General features: G+C 37.0%; 1 protein-coding gene across 1 annotated transcript in view; it reads left to right on the forward strand.

The window, feature by feature from the left end:
* The window catches only part of LOC150102134 (polypeptide N-acetylgalactosaminyltransferase 16-like), a 135,587-nt gene that overhangs the window by 27,863 nt on the left and 83,930 nt on the right, over nt 1-23,794 (forward strand). Inside the window, exon 2 of the mRNA XM_090398794.1 lies at nt 15,801-15,955. Within this exon, the coding sequence (XP_090254920.1) occupies nt 15,801-15,955 (155 nt within the window). The remainder of the gene's footprint in view (nt 1-15,800; nt 15,956-23,794) is intronic.

The following is a 23,794-nucleotide window of genomic DNA, read 5'->3' on the forward strand; positions in this document are numbered from 1 at the left end:
GTAATATATTTCTCAACAAATAGTGCAATTAGAGACAACTGGGATAAAAACACACTAATTAATGAATCACAAGTCCCCTCATACAGAAACTATGCTGTATAGACTGAAACAAAACCATATGATGCATGGGCAAACACAGTATCTAAATAAAAACTATTGTTATTAATTAGATGTGTGATATATATATATATATATATATAATGAATGTTATGGCAGTTTCACATATGGAATTCGGTTGAAGAGAGTTAGCATTTCAACTCAATTGTCAGCTATGCTTTTATCTTTCGGTTGCGCGATCTTTTGTTAATACCGCACCAATCATATGCTCGTTTTAATAACCTGCCTTTGCTGTCTGTTTCGCGTTAGGCTTAATTACCTTAAAGGGAGAAAAGTCACAAAAGAGAAAAATGTTCCCGGTCCGGGGATTCCCTTATTCAGGTAATATTCACTAATTTCATGTTATCAGTCTGTGGTGTGCCAGTATCGGTAAGTGGTGATGTTATTTGATCTATTCTATGTTAAAAAATTTAACCCTGAGATGGATAAGTGGCTGATTAAAAAAAAAAATCAGAAGAAACAGACTAAAAAAAAGGACTATTTCATATTTTACCAGAACAGCCCGCATCGTCTTCAGAACCAAACGGTAAGAGGCAAAAAATGTAATATATGCATTTGATTTTTGCAATATTCGCTGTGTATGCTTTGTATTGAATATAAATACAATAAATATTATAATAATATCTCTCTATTACGATTTTTTCGAGGGGGGGCCGTGAAATATTTTAATTTTTGCAAAGGGGGGCCCTGACATCCAGAAGTTTGGGAAGCATTGTTCTAGACAATGCAATACTTTGTGGTGTTTCTATGGAAGTGCATCATCTAATAAGGCTACTTCTGTAACTGGTTTGTAGACATGAACGTTACCACGCTTGATAGCCTTCACAGAGCTCTGATCTGAACCCTACTGAACATCTGCGGGATGAACTGGAACGTCGGGTGAGATCAATGAACGTTCACCCTACAACATTCCAGGACCTCATTACATACACAAAGGAAGAATGGTCCGAAATGCCCATTGATCACTGCAGTCATCGCAGCGAAAGGAGGTCCTACATCTTAAGGTGGCGCTATAGCTGTTTGTTCCTCACACCATGGTGTCCGTTGACTTCTTTCCAAGCAGTGTATAACAACCTTGTAAAATGAAAGTAAGGTGGAGAAACCGTGAAATCAGTCTGGGTGAAAAGTAAAAGAACTTATTGCAACCGTGTAATATCTCGGCGATTTTTTTTTTTTTTTAATTGTAGAAAGTTAGAAGTGGAACAATCATCTACGTTATGAAATTAGTATCCAGCTGCATAGAAATATACTTATACCGAGAAGCATTAAGCTGTATTTTCGGTTAAGCTTTAAGCCTTCAAGGCTAGCTGTGGAGAATTAATTACGATGCTATCGAAAACTAGCCATTCTTCGCTGCATAGCACAGTGAGTTTTTAATTTACATTACCAAACGTTTTGTATCTTGTAAGCGTTGGCAGGAGAAAAAAAAGTCGTTTATAAATTAGCGATGTGTGACCTTTTGAGCTAAAATTATAGCGAGACCGCAAACAGGAGGTGGCGGTCTCGCTTTTCACAATTCAATACGATCCGCGTAATTAATGTATTCATATCGGATATACTTTTGACACACAACAGACGCCCCATCAGCTGGGGATTCGTATCTGAAGGTCTGAAAACATATACGAAAGTTTAACCCCGAGGGTTAAGTGTAATTTATAGCAACGTTTCTTCGCAGAATACACTTAATGAGGTAATGTATCCATGGAAACCAGTCTACTTTAAATTGCATGGGAAAATTTGTCATCGCGTTCTTGAAACAATCGGGAAATCTATGGCAGAAATAACGCTGTAGCCGTTTCAACGAAATGAAGCGCCTCCGTAGCGTAGTCGGTAGCAATGACGTCCCTTTAGCTAAAATGGCCCGATTCCAATTACCTCCGTAGTAGGAGAGTAAATCAAAACTCTTCATAAACGCTTTTCAGCTAAAAGGTAAAGGAAAAGTTTCAATTGAAGAGCCTTGTACTGCAGTGGCAGCGTTTCCCGTCTGGAAGCTGGCCTGGTTGGCCGAGTGGTTACCATACCCACTCTCACCAACAGGCTCCGGGTTCGAATCCGCCGTGGGCAGGGATGTTTCTGATTGTCTTTAGGTGGATGATAAATGTCGTCGAGACTACTTCCGGGCTTACTGGAGGGTCTTGAAAAAGTTTCGTGTTTGGTCTCAAGAGCAAAGTTTCCGGACTATGTAAAAACGAATTAAAAATACAAAAAAAAAAAAAAAAATTATAACTTGATAAATAGAGAAACCCGTAATCCATCCACAGTACAAAGTGTACTATAGATTTGCAAATAACCTTTTGCAGTGGGAGCAAAAAAAAAAAAAAAAAAACACCTTCCAACCTTTCTCTTTGGTTGGACTGTCATTAGAATATTGTTTTATTTTTTCGCACGGGATAATCAGAAATATGGACAGGCATCGTTTTAATAATTTTCCTCGATACGAACTTCAAGCTTAGAAGTACGTCCACTAAAGTATGTCTGTGTCAATACTATCCCTCCACGATTAATAAAAAAGGATAAATCAAAGTGGAGTGTGCATTTTATGACGAACAAAACTGTCCTGAGAGCTACTGAGTTTAGGAACAATGACTGGAGTAGTACTTAGCAATGTTATCTGCTCTTGCCATCATTCACCCCTCTCTGGTAGTTATAAACCACTGGGATTCGACCTTCGTTTCATCATAAAAGGGTATTATCTTTACTTTTACCATCGTTGACCTCTTTGGTAGTTGTAAACCACCGGGATTTGAACTTCGTTTCATCATAAAAGGGTAATGACGCATGAAAGAAGATAATCATCAAGTTCTAGAGGAAATGTTTTTAGCCCATTGCTGTCCTAATTAAGTTAGGCTTAAGTTTGGTTCATTTTCGCAAGACAATGTTATGGAATAACTGAAGTTAGTTTTTGTCATGTGAGAATGCTATAAAAACTAACGTTGAACGTAATAAATTTTATCGGGTTGAGGAGAAACCTTAGAATAGTTTCGGAACAAAACTTCACCTAAATGAAGGCAGCCTCATCGTTAAGTGCAGGCAAACTAACCACCAGATCAGCCATATATCTCTCACGATGATCAGCGTAATCAAAATCACATAGCAGTCAATAAGTTGAACTATCAACAGAACGTTTGAAATCTGTAGATTACTGAACTGCCCTAAGAAGTAGAGCAGCGCGTTCATAAATTGAGAAACATGTCCGATCTCATCTACTCTTATAGACGGTCTCACAACATTAATCGTAAGACAAAAGAGAGCAAACGGCGGTTGATTAAAAGGAGGTGGCGTTCAGCTCAAAGGTGGTGTTTACACACGCCTGCTGAGAACAGCAGGCTTATCGCGATGCCGACAGGTCCGATGGTTGCCGTAAATTATACTCCGATGTGGGTCTGGGTTTGGCTCCCATTCATCCGAAACATCAACGCTGAACGACGCTAACCTCTCTCGTGAACCGTGCCCACCCATACGACTACAGTTTCGCTTGAGATCCGGGTGGTGAAATTTATCACCTTTAAATACTTTTTCTTTGCTCGCATTTTTTATGAGGTTATGGTATTAATTGAAACTGTCGTCCTTGAAATAGCCCCTCTTACCTATTCCACGAGCCGATGTTTGCGACCTCACCTATAAAATTCGCCGTAAGGAATATTTCGTAGTGGTGCTCGCAATTATTACGGCTCAGTTCAAACAAATTTTGGACGTAACGGCTATTTATGAAATGGCCAGAACAGCGAAATAAAACAATGGTATGTTCGCTCGGAAATTTTATAAAACGACATTCCCGCAGCTCATTTATCGTTTGGACACGGTCAGCAGACCTTAAACATTCCGTGCAGAACGCGACATTCTCCAAATAGTTAACTAATTGTTATACATTAGTGGAGGCACACACACTCTCAGAACGGGGAGTTTTTTTAATATCTCAAACGCTGACCTGTTGAAGTAGCACATATTTCAGAAAAATGCTTCTATGAGGGTCTTCTTGTAAATCAAGAAAAAAATTAATTTAAATTCACGAAAGTCGAGTGTTTCATTTTAAAAACTGTTCGTATTTACAGAGAAACGGATTTTAAAAGAATTGTTGCCACCAGATTTGCTGAGAAAACACGATCGACTAGTTCTTCGCGTCGCTAGTATGGTTTTAAATGGCTCTTAACAATCTCCGAAGACGCGACGGCGAAAGGTGCATAATTTTGTAACCCAAGCAGTAGCAAACACTCATTTACATAGTTGCCGCTTGTGTGGACAACTTAGTTTTGCACATCTGGAAAATTTTGCTTCAAAAATAATCGACTTTGATTTCCTCCCATTTTGGCTGTCCGCCCTGATGAGGGTGTTGTTGGAAGACGTGTGCAGGTGTATTACAATTACAGTGCAATCTCTTTGAGTTTTTTTAAGCATCCCATTGGAAAGATCAGCGCCCTTTTAACCACCTGGCTGGTGACCCTAACTTACGAGAGGACGACTGTTTGCCGTGTGGGAGGGAAGAGTAGCTGTCTGGCTGGTTTCCATCAGGGCGGAATGGCGAACGTTATTATTACCTTGGTAGACGATTTTATTGTTCCTGCCCGACCCCATTTGGTCACGGAATTCGTGGAAGAAAGTACAAGGAGGGACAACTTTTGAAAGGCGGTTGGGGGTTATGAGTGCAAGCAGCTGGGAAGCAAGTTCGGCTTAATCTTATGCTGTCCACTCCGCTCTCTAATGAGATCAAAATTTTATTAGCTTTATTCTCGAATACGCATCAATAATAAACTGTTTTTGACGTTCTTTCTTCTAAATCCTAAATTAAAAGTACAATTAAATGCTTAGGACGTTTGTTGAAGGTTCGAACATTTCTAAATCTTTGATGGGGAAGTGGAGATCTGCTCCTGTGGTCAGTTTTAAGAAAAGTGGTTATTCTAATATTTTTAAGAATCTGTTATTGTTTCATATTGAAGAAAACAGTTGTTAATTGTAAACTTCAAAGAAATAAATTGTAAAGAAACATTCTCGAATCTTACTCTTCAGTTTTCAAGTTCAGTCGACCCTGGGTATGTGTGGGAGAAAATTTTCCGAAACGTTAGTAGGCATATCTTTATATTGATTATCAATTGATCTTGTAAGTGAAAATCAAAGTCGTCGACCAAAGTGAAAGTAGCGGGCAATCTCTTGATGCTCGGAACTGCAGCCGAAGCGACTGAGGCTGTCGTGGATCGTCTGTAAACCGTGCGCGTATTTTCTTCTGGCTGGTGTGTGAGATGAAAAACTTGGATTTCCGTGAGAGAAAACTTCTACTAATGTCCGTATGAGGCCGGCGAACTCATATGCAGTTAAACTTACAAAAGTTCTCCTACATGGGATTCAAAAGCAAGTCATACGGACACTGTTACGCAGGGCCTTCCAAAATAAGGTGTAAAGGAACATAAACTGAAGTAATTATTGGAAAGAACATTAATTCTGTAATGTTCAGGATAGCCTTTCCGAATAAGTGAAAATGCGCCTCTGGTCTGTACGTGATCATGAAAACAAAGTGCCACAGGGAGGAAAGTTGGGTTTTTCATATCGCAAAAGAGGCGAACTAGTTCAGAAGAATACATATTAATACAAAATTAATAACGGAAAAAAACTCGCGTACAAAGATTATTTAATAGTATAATTTTCGCCTGTGTGTCACAGGCATCTTCAGTACATTAAGCTCAAATTAAACAATAACTGACAATTCCAAAAGGGCGCTTTTTTTTTGTATCGATATGTCTACTCACGGTATATCTCTTTTAAAACTTAGAAGAATACATAATTTAGATATTGACGTCATAGCCTTAATTTCTTCGGCCCCATTACAAAACGTAACATAACGCCACTTTTTGAAGAAGCATAGCAGTGAAAGATCAGCATATGGTAAATGCGTGATGAGCAAGAAAGTTTGTCTATTACGGTGCATTCTGAAATGGGTACAGTGACTTGAAGAGCGAACCAATATGTTTCGGAAAAAACTGAACTGTTCGTCATTTTCACAAAACGCCAACAAATTCAGTGTGAATTTGGGCCGATATTTGTCTGTCTCTGCAAATGCATTCATTATTATCGTCGCGTATCCATGTACACAAGAGCTCATCTTCTATCAGATAAATTCGTAACAAGAACTTACCTGAAACTGTTCCTTTCTACTGTGATTTTGGAACGGCCATTATGTGTGTAGGCAAAATCTAAGGATTCAATCATGAATCGATTTGAGGGAAAAGGAGGAGGGGGGGATTAATTCTCGCCCCACACTCAACAAACGAGTCACTTCGCGTACTGGCATGTACTGATTGCGTATTCGCTGGCCGATTTGATTGTTTGTAAATTCTATTTTCCGAGAGAAAAGTATTCTTATCCGGGGAAAATTTAATTAAAAACCTCAGTAAAGTTCGTCACGTATAGACAGTGTATTCAACCAAGAAGTTCCGATCCATTATAAAACGTAGATTCGACGTTTTTCATAACCCACCTGCATACAAAAAGTAATCTTGATACGTCTTGATAAGTAAAATGTCACTAAATTCCAAATTTCAGTGAAATTCGACCAGTCAGAGCGACGGAGTTTTGCATTCGGTCAAAATGAATCTAATAAGTTACACATTTTTCGAAACGTACCTAAGGATGAAACACTACAAAAGCATAACGAATTTGGGGAATATTTTTAACTACCACAATTGATCGAAGCTGTCAGAGGCAATTAAAGTAATTTAATAGTGTGTTACTTTATGCACAATTGAGCATGATCTAAATAAACATACCTCTTTTTCATCTATGCTGAAATTAAGAATTTAACAGTAAACTATTATTTTTACGGCTATTTTGCCTGTTTCTGTTTAGGAGTGCCCCTTAAGCAGGCAAAATAGCTGTAAAAATAATAGTTTTTAAGAGGAGTAACATGGGAGTTTTCCCATAAAAAAAAATACCTACAGTAAACATTTTTTCACAAATTACACTCTATTTAATAACTACCTTATACCAATTTTGATTCATGATTTTGAAGTAGATATTTATCTTCGCAGACGATTTTGTTATCTCGTTGGGAACAGTATAGACACCTACCGTTACTTTACGCATATGATTGGCAATGATAATTATATTTTATTTATAAGCCGTAAATAAGATATTTATACTAAAAACCATGTCAGCAGTATTTCTGAACTGTGTTTTGAAGTCGCAATAATTATCTGCCAATTCAAACGCTAAATGTCGCTTAATATTTATTTAAGGAAGTAATGGGAGAAATTCAAAATTCCTAAATTTTATTAATTTCTATAAAATGCAAGTCCAAGATGAATTGACGTTTAGCAATTTGTCTATATCATCATAAATTTACGTAATCATACATGAAAACGCAAACACAAGGTGTAGATGATAGTGATTTAACCTTTGAACCCCCCCCCCCCCCCCCATTAATGGTAGTCTAGGTATCTTGTTAGCACGTTATTTTCAAAGGATCTTTCCCCTATTACTATAGAGGTCGGTATAGTGTTCTGCTTCGTTTCGTAACTCGACTACTGTTAGTGAAGCACGCCCTATTTCATGCGTGACTGCAATTGTTCCCACTTCTTTAGTTCCGCCAAGAAAGAGAACTCAAAGTGATGGCAGGTTCGAATATGTTACCGAAAAAAAAAAAAAAAAAAAAACTTTCAGAGACAGCGTCTGTGAGAGGTAGTGACTGGTGTATCGATTAACCTCTGCTATTAGGTGGTGGGTAGCTGGAAGACAGGCAAAGATTTATTGAAACGACGTTGCAGTTCGCGCTCGCTAATAAATCTGCAAACCGGATCAAGATGGGAACAGCTGCCAAGTATGCAAGAGCAGCCTTCATTTCAGCCACCTGGACATGGAATTTTTTTTGTATGAAAATGAAGCAAAAAAAAAAAAAAACGGAAGTTTAAGGCTACCTGCTGATTTGGTCAAGCACTGCTAATACCTAAACCAGTTCCTTCAATAATTAGAATCGTTACTTTTCTACCAGTGGTTTTTATTTTTATCTTCTGGTTTTATCCTCTCAAGGTAAATATGAGTTTCTTTTTCCGAATGTACGTTAGTGACCAGCGTGCTGTTAGCAGATTTTTGTGGTCAAAAGCAGTTCAACGAAGCCTCGTGAGATTTGCATAACGATTTTAGCACAGATGATGAAAATTCATATCGCTTTTATGGATGAGATGTTTGAGGGGTTCGAAAGAAAAACAAAAACCTGATATCGTGGCAGTGTCCAAGCTCATTTTTTCAGTGTAAGAGTTAAAACTATTCAAGAACTTAAATTTCAAATTCTTTGTCACCCTCTCACAATCCGAAATTCGCTTTGAGTCATTAAAAATGAAATTGCATATCTGGCGATAGAATAAAAACTTTTCCAAGTCAAAAAATATATCGTACATTATTACTCTGGCTGGGTTTGAGGGTTAGATTATCTAGAATCCTAAGCAATAGACCAAATTTAAACTTTTCAAGCCGCCTCTAAGCAAGGTGGTGATTCATGATCATGACAGACGATATTTTGCCTATTTAATAAATGTTCAAAAAATCAGCTATTTTGATTTCCCCTCATAGATATCATTTTTATTTTAATTTCTGAACCATTTCAAATGAAAATCTACATACTGGAACCATTAGCCTTTCTGGAAAAATTCGCATAAGTAAAATATTGATTATGCTTTTCATAAGGCTTAAAAACACACAAAGTAATTTCAACATTCCACTAGGAATGCCTTTGCCTAATTTCGACTCAAAAAAATTGCTGCATACCCCTCACGATATTCATACAGTAATATTCTGGGACGAGGTAATGGTAGTCGTGTTCTATTCACTATTGGCCATATGGGGCAATCATCTTGGTTGTAAGGGAAGCGGCATTCCCATGGACCCCTAGCTGGATCTATCCTCTCCTTCTACTACTTTGAGGAAGATCCACTTACTTTAATCTTTCCTATAAGGCCTTATCAGCCAACTCTTCTTATTTTTGACCCCTATGCTATTAGAGTACTCGAGGGCCATGGGATGTTTTCATTTCTGCCCTTACAACTATGCCCTCTCTATAAACCTTATTATAATTATTCTATAATCTACTCTTTCCCCCTTCAATATACCCTATTCCTCCTATGGGTTTAAATTCGGAAGAAGGCTAGTTCAGAAGCCTTAAGCTAGCAGCCCTACCACTGAACTATTTCATCGTCAGGCTAGTCCCCTGACATGGAGAACATAATTCTACTAGTAAACTGACAGAAAAAGATAATCGGATTGAATCTATGGGAAACGACCCCGGAATGGAAAAGGTAAAACGAAAATGGAAACGACAAAATATAATACACATAGCAAACTGGAATGTAAGAGGAATAGCATATAAAGAAGTAGAATTAGACCAATTATTAAGTGAAAGAAATTTTAAAATAGCAGTAATCACTGAAACAAAAAAGAAATTAAAAGGAACTATGAGAACTGAAAATTTTAATGTGATATACAGTGGAGTTGACAGAGACCAAAGAGCACAAGCAGGAGTCATGATTTGGATTCATAACTCCCTTTCAAAACAGTTAAAACATTATAAATTATGGAATGAAAGAATAATAGAGGCTATTTAACAATAACTGGTTTATATGCCCCAGAAGCGGGAAGAGAACAAGATAATATTGATTTTTATAATCAGCTACAAAACATATATAATAAAATGATTACATAATTTTAGCAGGAGACTTAAATGCAAGAATTGGAAACACGAAAATTAATAATAATAGGAATATGGAGAACACACTCTAAACAGGAATGGTAAAAAATTGATTGACTTTGTAGTTTATAATAACCTAAAAATAATGAATTCCTTCTATAAACATAAAGACATACATAAATATACTTGGGCAGCAAAGGATGGAAATCAATATTAGATTACTTTATACTAAATGAAAAGACATCAAAATTTTCACTAGATGTTAGAGTTCACAGAGGATATGAAATAAGCAGTGACCACTTCCTTGTTAAAATAAAATTAAGATTACCACCTAAATGGCTACAAGTAACAAGAACAGAAAGAAAAATTGAAACATTTGTTTATAAAACTAGACTATTGAATGACACAAATGCACAATGGCTATATGCACAAAGAATTAACCAATATCTAGACATAATAAAACAAAATGAAGAAACAGAAATAGAATGGCTTAATATAAAAACGATACTAAATGCATCGGCAAATGAAAGCTTAGGAAAGACCAAAAAATTCAATAAAAGGAAAACTGAAGATCTGGGATGATACAATCAAATATAAAAAAAAGCCTATCAGCAATGATTAAGCAGTAGAAGATGAAATAGAATATAAAAGAATAAGAGCCATAGCTAAAAGAGAAGTCAGAAAAAGACAAAGAATCATGGAACAAATTTGTTTCTAATTTAGAACATGATTTATATAAAATAAGACCCAATGTATATAAAATTTTGAAACACTTAAATGCAGCTACCAAAGAAAACATAAAATTAAACACTGAATTGAAATTAGAAGAATTTCTAAATTACTACACAGAATTGTGGACAGACAAATATTTTAAAAAAGACAACTGGCAAACAATTAATGAAAAGAAAATAACTAAAGAAGAATTAGAAATCAGCCTGAAAGAAACAAGAAACGGAAAATCACCTGGAGAAGATAAACTAGGTTCACAACTATATAAATATGCAGGAACAAGATTCAAAGAAAGACTCATTATTTTTAAATAAAACTTATTCAACTGGTATTCCCCCAATAGAATGGAAAAAAGCAATTGTGATTCCTATCTTTAAAAAAGGTAATAGAGATGACCCTAAAAACTATAGAGGCATCAGTATACTAAATTCCTGTTACAAAATATACAGCAGAATCTTAAATAGTAAACTAATGAAATATTCCGAAAACTTTATTTTAGAAGTACAGAATGGATTTAGAAAAGGACGATCATGTATAGACCTGGCCTTTTGCCTAAAATTAATAATAGAGAAAAGAAGAGAATACAATGTAGAAACACATATTGCATTTATTGACTTGGAAAAAAAAAGCATTTGACAAAGTTAAAAGAAACATTAAAAGAAAGACAAATACCAAATAATATCCTAAAAGCTATCACAAGTATATATGAAAATAATCAAATACAAATAAGATTAAATCACGAGCTATCATATACGAGAGAGATAAACCAAGGGGTCCGGCAGTGATGTCCCCTCTCAGCAACTCTTTTTAATATCTACTTAAATGAAATAATAATAATAAAATGGAGTAAAAATTTACATCAAGGAATTAAACTTTCTCCTACAGTAAACTTAAACACTCTCCTCTTTGCCGACGACCAAATAATAATTACAAATTCTGAAGATAAACTACAGAAAGCTATTTTAGATCTAAATGAGATAGCCAAAGATTATGGTATGATAATATCAACGGAAAAATCAAAAACTATGGCCTTTAAAGGATAAGATCCAGCAAGAACTAAAATAGTAATAGATAACAAGATCTTAGAACAGGTGAATTCATTTAACTACCTAGGATGTATGATCACCTATGAAAATGAAAAAGATATAAACGTAAAAATTGCAAAATATTTAAAAATAACAGGTGTAATTAACTCTATATTTAAACCAAACCTAGTTCAAAAACAAACCAGGCTAAAAGTATACAATACATTAGCCCTACCGGTCTTAATGTATGGAAGCGAAATCTGGACAATAAAACAAAAAGACAAAGATTAACAACAGCAGAAATGAAGTTTATGAGAAAAACTGCAAAGTATACCCTATTTGATCACAAAAGAAACGAAGATATTATGAAAGAATTAAACCAAGAACTAGTAATTGAAAAAATTAAAAAATATAAACATAGATGGATGGAACACGTTCAAAGAATGAAAACAGAAAGATTACCAAAACAAGCCTTAAAGTACAAGCCATTAGGAAAAAGAAAACCAGGACGTCCTCTTAAACGATTCAACGATGACTTCTAAGGCCGGAACAGGCCATGCTAGGCCTAAATCCTTGATACATATGATGATGTGTTCTATTTGCTTTTCCCTCTCATCTAGCATGCTGATAGAACTGCTGAAGAATCGCAACTCAATGATTTATTATTTTTTTTTTTTTAAGAATTTGGACTAAGATCCCCTTTTTGAAATTAAAAGGGCTTTATGGGAGTTTTTATTTTACAAAATCTGGATACTGCAAATAAGTGTCATTGTTTCAATGTAGTTCACAGTTGGAATTTGGATATGGAAATTCCATATGAACTTCCAATAGCACCCAGAAAAGTATTGAATACTTTCAAATTGTATCAGAAAGTGCAATTCTTTGCAAAATTTTTTCTGGTGCATTTCTCCCAGAAACTCGGGTTATTCGTCTCGTTGGTCACCAAGAGATGTTTGCTGGTCTCTTCATCAGTGGCCGCCTATAATTAGTGATAGACATGGGCCAACTATCTTTGATTGGCTACCGGTGGAGATTGAATCTCCCACTCAGTCTCCAAAAGCAAGATAGGATTTAAAGGCCACATCTGCTCCCTATAAGGGAATGAAAGGCATTAGCTGATTTTATTTATTGAGCAAATGGCTGATATATCAATTTCAGTCTAGTCTATTACATAACTTTAGAAACTTCGAACATAGGATGATATGGAATAAGATTAACACACACAAGAATATTTCCTGTTATTCCAATAAGCATAATGTAGATTAGGCTCACTTACTAGCTCTCGGACATTTCCGTGACACAGCAAGAAACTCCTCTTTGGAAAAGAGACCAATTCGAATTTCATGAATTCTGTTAAGAATGCAGTGAATTCTTTCGAGCACTTTTTAACAAAGGCTTGAACACGATGATTTTTATCGTAAAGAAAACATCAAATCAATAGTTTTTTTTTTTCCTTTTCGAAATGTATTAAGACTATCATTATAAGATATGAAATAGAACCAACTCAAAATATTAAGTTATTTTTATTTGGTTAACCATTAAATCCAAATATTTCATTTTCAGAAACACCACTTGAAGCTCCTTCAATCACTACTTATGTTTTTCTCGTTGCCACTTACGTGAAAGGTGGCATTTGTCTATGCTCACGGTAATATACTGTGTCAGTGAGCCCTCTTCAAAATTTTAACCTTTTTGGATAAAAAAAATATTCTATCAGATTCATTTGCCGTCTCCAATGCTCTCCTCATCCACATTTTGAAACTGGATTTTATTTCTTTAAAACTTAATTTTTTTCACACCTCAACATTCCTAACAGCGAAGTTGTTGCAGACCAGAAGTTGTACATTCAAAATACCAATTAGCTTTCTTCAACAAACATCAACTAATGCCTGCCTTTTATTCCCTTATATGGAGTAGGTGAGACCGTTTTAGATAATGAGTCCTATCTAACTTTGGCAGACTGAGCGGGCAGTTCAACCTCCACCAATAGTCTTGGACCAACTATCTGATTCACCATCACTAATTATTAGTAGCAACCGATGAAGGGACTGGCAAACAAGTGCTGCACTCTCGTGGTCTCTAACCCTAGCTTGTCTGAAATAATGTGGGTTCTACACTCGACTTTCTTGAGTTTACAGGAGAAAAACAGGAGTTTCCTGGAGAAAACAAACCCGCCCACTTGTCCATGCCAGAGATCGACGAACTAGTCAAAGAAAGGCTAAGAAAAAGTTTCTATAGTTGGCGACTAGACTTGAATTTAAATCTATTTTCGGATCTAGTGCAGAGGATACAAACGTCACTTCCACTGAGCCTATATTATTATCTACAGTCCTACAAACCACGTGGTTTATATGCAAGTTCATTTCTGCTTTTTGAGCACTTTTCCTTATTTGACAAATCTTGTAATCCATTGCTCGCCTTCCAGAGTATCTAATTCTACAACCCTAAATTCTGATCCGCAAATTATTTAACGATAGTTTGACAACCTAGTTAACTTCAGCACTGTTACTTTTTTTTTCTCCAAGAAACATCTTTTAGACAGTATTCACATGGATGAGATTCTCTTCTTGAGACGATAATTCTGCCATCTATTCTTTCTTACCGTAAATAAACTTATCACAAGTATCTCTTCAGCTTCAGAGAAATTGTCCTCATTCTCTTCAGATATTAGTTTCATTGACAGTCAGTGATGATCTTGCTTTTTAGTTGGGGAGACCTGATTTCGAATTGTTCTAGAATAGGAAAACCGTTCACCTTTTTAATTGAAGTTTACGTATTCCTAACGAGTACAATCTGCATAATTTCAAATATAATGTTAGTCTTTCTCCCCAACCTTCTACTCATTCACAGTACCACAGATTCCACAATCGCATGTGGAATTATTAAAAATTATGGAGCAACCTCCCCTTTCAAAATCGCTTATCGACCCTACATTTTTGTTATTTAGCTTTTATATTAAAAATATACCTGATGAGTGAAGGAATTTAATTTTGATTCGAATTATGATCGAGGAAGTGTATCAATATGCAAAGCGCGTGTGTTTTCCGATTGTTTTCTTTCTTTTTTTATGTGTAATGTAAAATGTTCCTGCCCTCATAGATCGAAGGTTTTCACCCATCTTTTGAAATCTCTATAAAAGTTCCTGGCATATTAGCCACGATTCGAATTCGGGTCTTTCCAATGAGGGCAAATGTCGCTTCTTGCTCACGATTGCACTGCAGTACGTCCGGAACATTTCAACAAAATAGAAGAGGTCGTTTTACAGAATATGCGTATTCATATTTCTCGGATTATTTCAACAAGAAATTTCTTAAACACAAATCAGTGTATTTAAGAAATTTCAATAAGTTTTAAAGCATAAAATGACCTCTTGATGAAGACCGGAGATTCAGCTAATTAAAATGGGATATTCAGTAAGAAACACGTTCGGTTATCTTCATTACTATTTTAGGTATTCACCTTTCTGTATGTGATCATTCTTATTGATTTCTTTTCTCCTTCTCGCATACCATTCATCAATCTTCATGTTAGAGCCTTTTTTGTGATATGGGAAATTGGATTCATTTGATTTCGAGCACGTTTTTGCATCAAAAGTTACTTTAATGATCAAATGTGACATAAAAGCCTTACAAAACATAAATTTAAACGTATTTCTGGCATCATAGAGACCGTTCTTTAAAAGTGTTAATGAAATCACTTTTAGATTGGCCGTTATGGAGGGTCAGCAATGAACAGGTTCACAATTTTCTGTCCAATAACTGATAAGTATACTAAAGCTCCATGATACTCTCAGAAACCCTCTTTCAAATCTGCTAACTTGTTTAAGCAAATAAAATAAGATCTTTTCTCTTCGCAAAGGAGTGAGCGTCGTGGCCTTGCTTGCAAATCTAAACAACCCAACCCAAGTGAATTTGCTTAACAGGAAAGTAAGATAGAATTTGATGGCTGCTGCATTTGAAGTAAACGGACCTGGACTATTGCCAGATATGTTGTAACATTCTCTCACATCCGAGCTTCTTTACATTATTAAGTGGATCAAGGTCATTGGCACTCCTTAGTGAAATGAAAAGACTTGATAACAAACATAAATCAAAAGCAATGAATCTACCAATGCACTGATTACAGATAGTCAGACGCCCTTTTAGTCGATTAAAGTGCATTTTATTGATGCCATTTTTTTATTCTGTCATCTCAAACTTATTGAAACGTTGATCTAAAATGATATTTAAATTTAATACTCTAATTAGAATAAGCATTGTTTTCAGGGTCCTAGCAGAGTGGTGGTGTTTAACGAACAATCGTACGTCGAAGGAGAATCTTTACCTACGATTGGAGATCCTTATCTTCGACATGCCTTTAATATTGCTGCTAGCAACGGACTGAAGAGTGACCGTCCTATTCCAGATTCTAGACATCCTTTGTAAGTCTAATTTAACTTTTCTTTCTACTGAAACAGAAAACTTAGCTTATATTGAATATTTTGCATGAGATGCGATATCAATGTCGCTACTATATGTTCATTCCTAAATTCATTTCTTGTTTAGCAAGTGATATGTGGTTAAACAAGTGAGTTTTACTTGTTCCGAACGGCGGTGCCTTGTATTAGTCAGAGCAACTTCAATTACTTTGACTCGAATTTCCTGTTGTATTAATCTGAAGAGCTTGAAAAGTTCAGCAAAATATACTTCGACTATTTCTTCCAAATATTGTACTACTCAGCTACATTGATGTGAAATTGTAGATTCTAGCATGTTTAACAACACATTGGCTAATGCAGTGGTTTAAGGATAAACTCCATACACCCTCTGTCCAAAAAGAAACCGAACTTTACGAAAATAGAAGAAACTAGTGGCGCCACCCGTTGTTTCTTTTTGTTATCGAAAGCGGCAACCTTCATGCGTTGGTCAACTGTTTATGACATTTGTTTCATTAGAAGTCGAGTTATAGTGCCAAGAGTGAAGGTGTGTTTTGACGAACGGTCGGTCGTCACGATATTCATGCCGTAAGCTACGAATTCTCGCTATCAATCGCTTCAAAACTTCGAGATAAAACTCACCATTGACGGTTTGGTCAGGCGGAACGAATTCTTTGTGGATAATGCCCTTGGAATTGTAGAAACAAATCAGCATTGTCTTTACTTTTGACTTCTCCAAGCGACTTTTTTTCCCGTTGTCCCTCTTCTGGTGTTCTCCGCTCAGCACTTTGGCGCTTTGTTTCGGGCTCATACTCAAAACACCACGTTTCTTCACCAGTAACGATCGTTTCAAGGAAGTTTGAGTCCTTATGATCGTGTTTAATAAGGTCCTTGCAGTGTTCAATTCGATACATTTTTTGGTCGTCGGTCAACTTGTGTGGAACAAATCGCGAATTCAATTTACTAAGGCCCAAACTCTCGGCCAAATTGCTGTGCTCAGTTGGTTTTGGAATCCCCAATTCATATTCAATCAATCTCACGGACGATTTCGGGTTTTCTTTGATGAAATTACGCACTTTTTGGATGTTAACTTCGCTCAGTCCAGTTTTTGGACGGCCAGTCTTTTGTATCGTCCTCAAGCGTCTCACGACCATTTTGAAATCGCTTAAACCATTCGTAAACTTGAGTACGAGATAAGCATTCATCACCGTATGCTTTTCGAAGCATTTGATGCATTTCAGTAAAACGTTTACCGAAATGCATCAAATGGTCGGGAAACTCATTTTCCGACCATTCGTCAAAACACAGTGTCACTCTTGGCACTATAACTCGACTTCTAATGAAACAAATGTCATAAACAGTTGATACAACACTAAGGAAGGTCGCCGCTTTCGACAACAAAAAGATTCAACAGGTCGCGCCACCAGTTTCATCCATTTTCGAAAAGTTCGGTTTCTTTTTTGGACGAAGGGTATTCAAGTTCATGAGGTTAATCATCTTCAAAACAGCTACTTAGCCGAAGCATCTTTCAAATACTGTCTCTTAGTTGATATTGACAGAATTAAACAGTTTAACGAGAGATTCAGTTTATTACTCATATCGGCCACTGAATTAGAAACTTATTCAGTACAGTGTTGGACTTCCTCTAGCTGGAATTACAGCACATACAGTTGGCATAGATTTAGCAAGGTATTAGATTGCATCTACGTCTACAACAGTCCTTTAACAGTCTCAGATTTGACTGAAGAGAACTTTGCTACCAGATCTGTTTTTAACATGGGCTATACATTGTCATTAGTTCAGATCCGGGGTTTGTGGCGGCCACGGAAGATGGTGAAGGTCGCTCTCATGCTCCCAGAGGCACTCCTGAACAATTCTTGCGCGATGGACAATAGCATTGTCGTCCATGAAACAACCGTCACCTGATGGATAAAAGTCAACATTGCAGGATGGACTTGATCGGCAACAATGTTCAGATATTCCTTGGAGGACACCCGACCTTCTAGTAATATAAGTGGACCCGTTCCGTACCAACAGCATTCCCCACACCGTGACACCACATCCAGAACCTTGAGTTGTGTTTACAAGGCAAGTTGTGTTCATTGCTGCATCGGACTCCCACCAAACGTTTTGCCGACTTCGGTGTACAGCAAGATGTACCGTGACTCTTCGGATCATATGATTTTTTTTTTCAGTCTTCCAGAGTCCAGTCATGGTGTTTGTTCCTGACACCATTGTGGGCGAACTTTCCTGCTTATAGCCGAAATAAAGCTCTGTATAGGTATGCAACTGCCAATACTGATTCTCTTCAATTCCTGCACATTGGAGGTATCAGGAATAATAATAATAATAATAATAATAATAATAATAGTTCGGTGAAATGTGGGTCAAGAACAGCCTTCAATAAATGCTTCAGTCAACTGGGAAGTTCTTTTTGTCTGCACAACTCTCAGACGACTTAGATCTCATTCCTGACACTATCTTAGGACCACATTTGCGCCTCTGAGACAATGTGGATTATTTTTTCACTTATTGAACACCTATCCTATTAAACACTTATCTTGCCTTTTGAGAAACCACTCGGTTCTGCTGTTTTCCATGCCGGCATGGTTCCAACGCCATGCCAAAATCCATAATAAGCCCTTTATCGAACTCCGAAAGATCCTTTGTTTTTCCTATTGTGGTCAACACTATTCATGACAACTATCATTTTTAAATAGTTGCCTAGAACATATGGTGACGCACGTGATCAAGTATTTAGCATAGACACTGCGTGTGTGACGTTTACGTATATGTGCATAAAAGTTTAATGGATACTGTGAAGGAAGACTTCTTGGTTTCGAATCTAGTCGGCGACTAGAAGAAATTTTTCTAAGCCTTTTTTCGACCGGTTCCCAAGTTAGTCGATCTCTGGCACGGGCAAGCAGGTTTTTTCTCCCGTAAACTCAAGAAAATCGACTGTAGAACCCACATTATTTCAAAAATGAAAAATACGAGTGTTAGGATTAGGGACCACGAGATGGCGGCACTTGTTGAGCCGTCTCTCTTCACTGCGTGCCGCTTAATTAGTGATAGCCTTGGGCCAGATATCTCTGATTGGCTGCCAGTGGAGATTGAACTGCCTACTCAGTCCCCAAAAGTTAGTAAGGCTAACGGCCTCGCCTACTACCCTATATACGGGAATAAAAAGGCGTTTGCCGATTTTTTTTTAACAAAATTCTTAATAAACTTGCGGGTACTACTTATTCATCTGAGACAAATTTGAACTGTGTTGAGCCAGTTAATAATAAAATTATTTGTTTCTCTTTTAAGCTAGAAATTATTTAACTTGTATTCCTGGAATTAATTTCAGAAAGAAATTATGGATTTTTTCTAAAGACCCATGATGGTGTGATTTAACTCTTTTATAAAGTTTTGGCTGCTCTGTTTCCATCCCAGATGTCGATCTTTACAGATCCACGGATGAATATCTAAGAAACTTTTAAAGTTGGCATCAGTGGGTTACTTTCAATAAACAATCTACAAACATTAGGATATTATTATTGCACGGACACCTCCATGAAGGTGTCCATGCAATAATAATCTGTGATACCTCTCATTGAAACTATTAACAGACAAAGCACTCACAACCGACTCAGGCAATCCATTATATTCATTCACGACTCTGCAAGCGAAAAATCTACTCCTCGAGCCTTTGCTAACCACACACTTATTTAACTTTCAGAGATGATTCTGCCCCACTAGTTAAGTGCTGAAACTTCATTGAATCAACCCTAAAAATCCTTTAAGTAACTTAAATGTTTCTATCACATCCTCCTTTTTATTACATCCCCCGTTTTCGCTTATTAACCAACTTTTATAATCCACAAACCCTCAATTTATCCTTATAGGGAGCAAACTAAACACAGTAATCCAGATGTGGTTGTATCAAGGCTTATAAAGAGGAATGATAACTCCCTTATCTTGGCTTGTTAGTACATTCTTCATTAAGCAAGTAATCCTCTGAACTTCCCTGGCTACTTTAGCAATATGCCCTCCAAAGTTCAGCTCTATCAACTACTATCCCCAAATCCCTGGCTTTATCATTTTCCTGGAGCACGGTTTCCTCAATGTGGTACACAGTTATAATCTTTGTGTCCCAAAATGGATAACTTTACACTTTTCCACATTGAACTGACATTCATTATGTTTTGTCCACACTGTCAGCCTAAATCATCCTACAAGCTCTGTACGTCACCTTGATTAACTATTATTCTACCCAACTTTGAATCATCAGCAAACAACCGAATATCTCCCTTCAAATTATTTCCTATATCATTTATGTTCAAATTTAACAGCAGTGGTCCAAGCACAGAGCCCTACGGTACACCACAGAGCTCTGTGATATACTGCTTTTTGGTATCTGTCCATCAATCATTTTATTTACTTTACCAGTTTCATATCCATCCCAATTTGTTGCTATTTGCATAAGCGAGTTCCATGTGGGATAGGAGCCAAAGTCTTTGGGTCCTATGTCCCTTGCATTCCGATGAATCTCTCTCATTTATAAACATTATTTCGACTTAATAGTCAAAATTAATTTATTTTGCATTTATTTCTAATTTCATTAATTAACAGTACCAAATAGCAGTCATATTTATAACCATTATAGTTTAAGTAAGAAAAGAGGAATAACAACTCATGGAGATGGTCTATTAAATGAAGGTGAGCTAAGTTGCTCTTTTATGTGCGAACTGGTAAATGTCAGAATGGTTCATGAGCTTCGTCTTGAAGAAGCTTGCTTCTGTACTGCTAAAATTGTCTTGGTTTTCTGGGGCCATTCGTTGTCCAGTATGGAGCAAGAAACTGAGCATACATGGTTGTCTAAGTTGGTGTCCCAACCACCTCAGCTGACGTTTCTGAATTGTTTGTCAGCGGTCTTGTCTGCTTTCTTCAAGAATAGCAGTATTAGGAATGCGATCTTGCCATGTATATTGATCGAAAGGCATGTCCCAAAGGTATTGATGTTAACTGCTCGTTGAGTCTGGAAACTATCTGTAAATAGGCTTGCGTGGTGATTTTGTACAGACGAATTGTTTATGATGACTTTGGATTTCAAAATATTAGTTAAGCTTTTATGAAATTGAAGGGCTTTCTACTTTCTTTTTACTATGTCAGAATATCGATGTAAGAAAACCAAGAAGGGAAAATCTTATTTCAAGCATGGGATCATTTCGGTCAATGTTTCCTTCCATTTTGTATTAGTCTTATTTTACTGCCAGTCCAATCAATGCTGCGTTTTACATTTAAATTATCTACTGATGGCTTAGGGATGTCTGAATGTTAGTCGATTAGCACATCATATGTGAAGCATAGGCTGCTTTTGTGGGTTTGTCCTGCTGAATCTTCGAGAGTTATCCCATACTCATTTCCTGTGAGTATGAAAACAGTCGGAGAGTAATAATAAAGATGTAGTGCCAAAGAGCCTCCATGAAGAGTATTGGAAATAGGAATGCTTTCCTATTTGTGCTTTACATAATTTAGCTCTGCAGGCTCTAAATTACACCCTGATCAAAAATATCCGGATGCATGTTCATCCCATCTCTCTCTCTCTCTCTTTCTCTCTCTCTCTCATGAAAGGCATTAATATAGCGTTGGTCCACTCTTTGTGCTATAACCGCCTTCGATCTTCTAGGAAGGCATTCCACTAGATTTTGGGAGTTCCTGTGATAATTCCCTTTTCTTCAGAAGAGCATCGGTGTCGTCACTAATGTCGGCGATCCAGCCTGTCTTAGTAATCGGTGTTCCAATTCATCCGAAAGGTCACAGCCAAAAAAAAAAAAAGCCAAAGGCTAATCAAGTTCAGCACCCATCTCATGAAACTATTCCTGCATAAATCTCACTTTGTGGACGGGGCCATTGTTGTATTGATACAGAAAGCGGCCTCAATGAACTGTTACCATGACTGAAGCACAGAACTGATCGTCTAGAATGCCATTATAGACCAAAGAGTTAAGATTCCCCATCACCGGGACTATGAGATGGGGGGGGGTAGGTAGCTAGGACAGGTAGCATTTCCTGACATCCACTAAACCCAGACCCATTCAGCAGACCGCCAAATACTGAAGTGTAATTAATCACTTCAGAGAACGCGGTTCCGCTGCACCAAAGTCCAACTGCAGTGAGTCTTACACGACTAGCATGAACCCCACGCTTGGCGTTGCACTTGTTAATGTGTGCGGCCATAGAAACCCAGTTCAACTCCCAACGAACAGTCGAGCTGCTGGCCTGGCCTGCAGAGATATTTCACGCCACGCGCTTCAGCACTCGGCGGTCATGCTCTGTGATTTTATGTGGCCAACAGGATCGTGATTGCTGCTGTTGCTCCACGACATTTCACAATAACATCATTCACAGGTGATGGGAGCAGCAGGACATAAATTTCCAGAACTGAGTTGTTGCAAAGGTAGCATCCAATGACAGGGCCACGCTGAAGTTACTGAGCTCTTCACACGGCCCATTTCTGTTAGTTTGTCTATGAGCTATGGTTGTGATGTATAGAGCCATATCTCCTACTACAAAGGGATGTCCTTATATTTTTGATCAGTTTGTATGTATGAATATATCGTTTACAGATGAACGCCTGAATATTCACATTCCAACAGCGAAGTAATCATCAGTGACCAGTGGCGGCTCGTGGCTTGAAATCGGAGGGGGGGGGGGGGTGCAACTTTCGAAATATACATACACACTGTATACGTGTTCGGATAAAATATCAAAATTATGGTAAAAATTAAGCATTAAAATATTGTTTATTATTGATAAAATTATACAGTTTGGTAGAATTCAAAATTACTAATAAATAAAATCCATTATCATAACCCTAATAATGTTCTAAAATAAAAACTATAACGAATGTTATGTCTAATTGTAACGTCCAAATATTTAAAGAGACGGAGTAAACACGATGATAAGCATTATGAACACTCTACTACGTGCAAACTGCATATAAACAACAGTGGAACTGCGCGACGGACAGTGCCGCATTACGCTAATAGCTCGCATCTCACTATGACATACAAATGCTTGCGCGCGTAGCAATATGACACTGTGGTAAACACAGTGCTGCTAGCGTCCTCCTAAGTGCTACAAGATGGATTTTTATTATTTTTTTATACAAAATAAAAGAATTGTATAGGATTGTTGATGATAAAAATTAAATATTACAAGCAAATATAAATAAATTAATAAATATATTTATATATCGAGAAAAATTGGGGGTTCTGCAGTGCTTATGCACGAGTCGCCCCTGTCAGCGACCTAACAGAATCAAGGTTCCCTATTTGTATACCGGAAAAATCTGTTTTAATTCGTGAATGCTTACGTTTTGAGATGAAAGCTTTTTTTTTTTTTCACGTATCAGTAACGCGAGGTGATCATGCCAACCTATTATATTTTTGAATAGATACTAAGCAAACAGTTGAAGTTTGTCTATGGAGTCAGGCGCTGATGCCTTTCGTGAAGCTCGATCTCTATACGAAAGACTTGCAGGTTCGATTTTGGTCATAGACTAGTGCAACTTTATATGCTTTTTCTTTCTTTCAACTAACCCTCGAGTTGGTCGATCTTTGGAGTAAGCATCTAGGATTTTCTTTCGTTCTAGAAACACGATTTTAAGTATGCAACTCGAAGAAAATTCAATCGACTTGAACTATGGCAGAGTGTCATGAACATAAAGTCGTCAGTTGTCGGCCATATTCTTTCATCACTCGGAAGTCTTCAATCATTAATAGCTTAAATTTAGCTAACGGTAGCAATTAAAAGCCTGATTACAAATTCCCGAAGTTAACGATGAAATTGTGTCCA

The sequence above is a fragment of the Typopeltis vanoorti genome, chromosome 10, assembly GCF_054136105.1.
Source record: "Typopeltis vanoorti isolate ZY-2024b chromosome 10, IOZ_Tvanoo_1.0, whole genome shotgun sequence".
NCBI classification, from domain to species: Eukaryota; Metazoa; Arthropoda; class Arachnida; order Uropygi; family Thelyphonidae; genus Typopeltis; species Typopeltis vanoorti.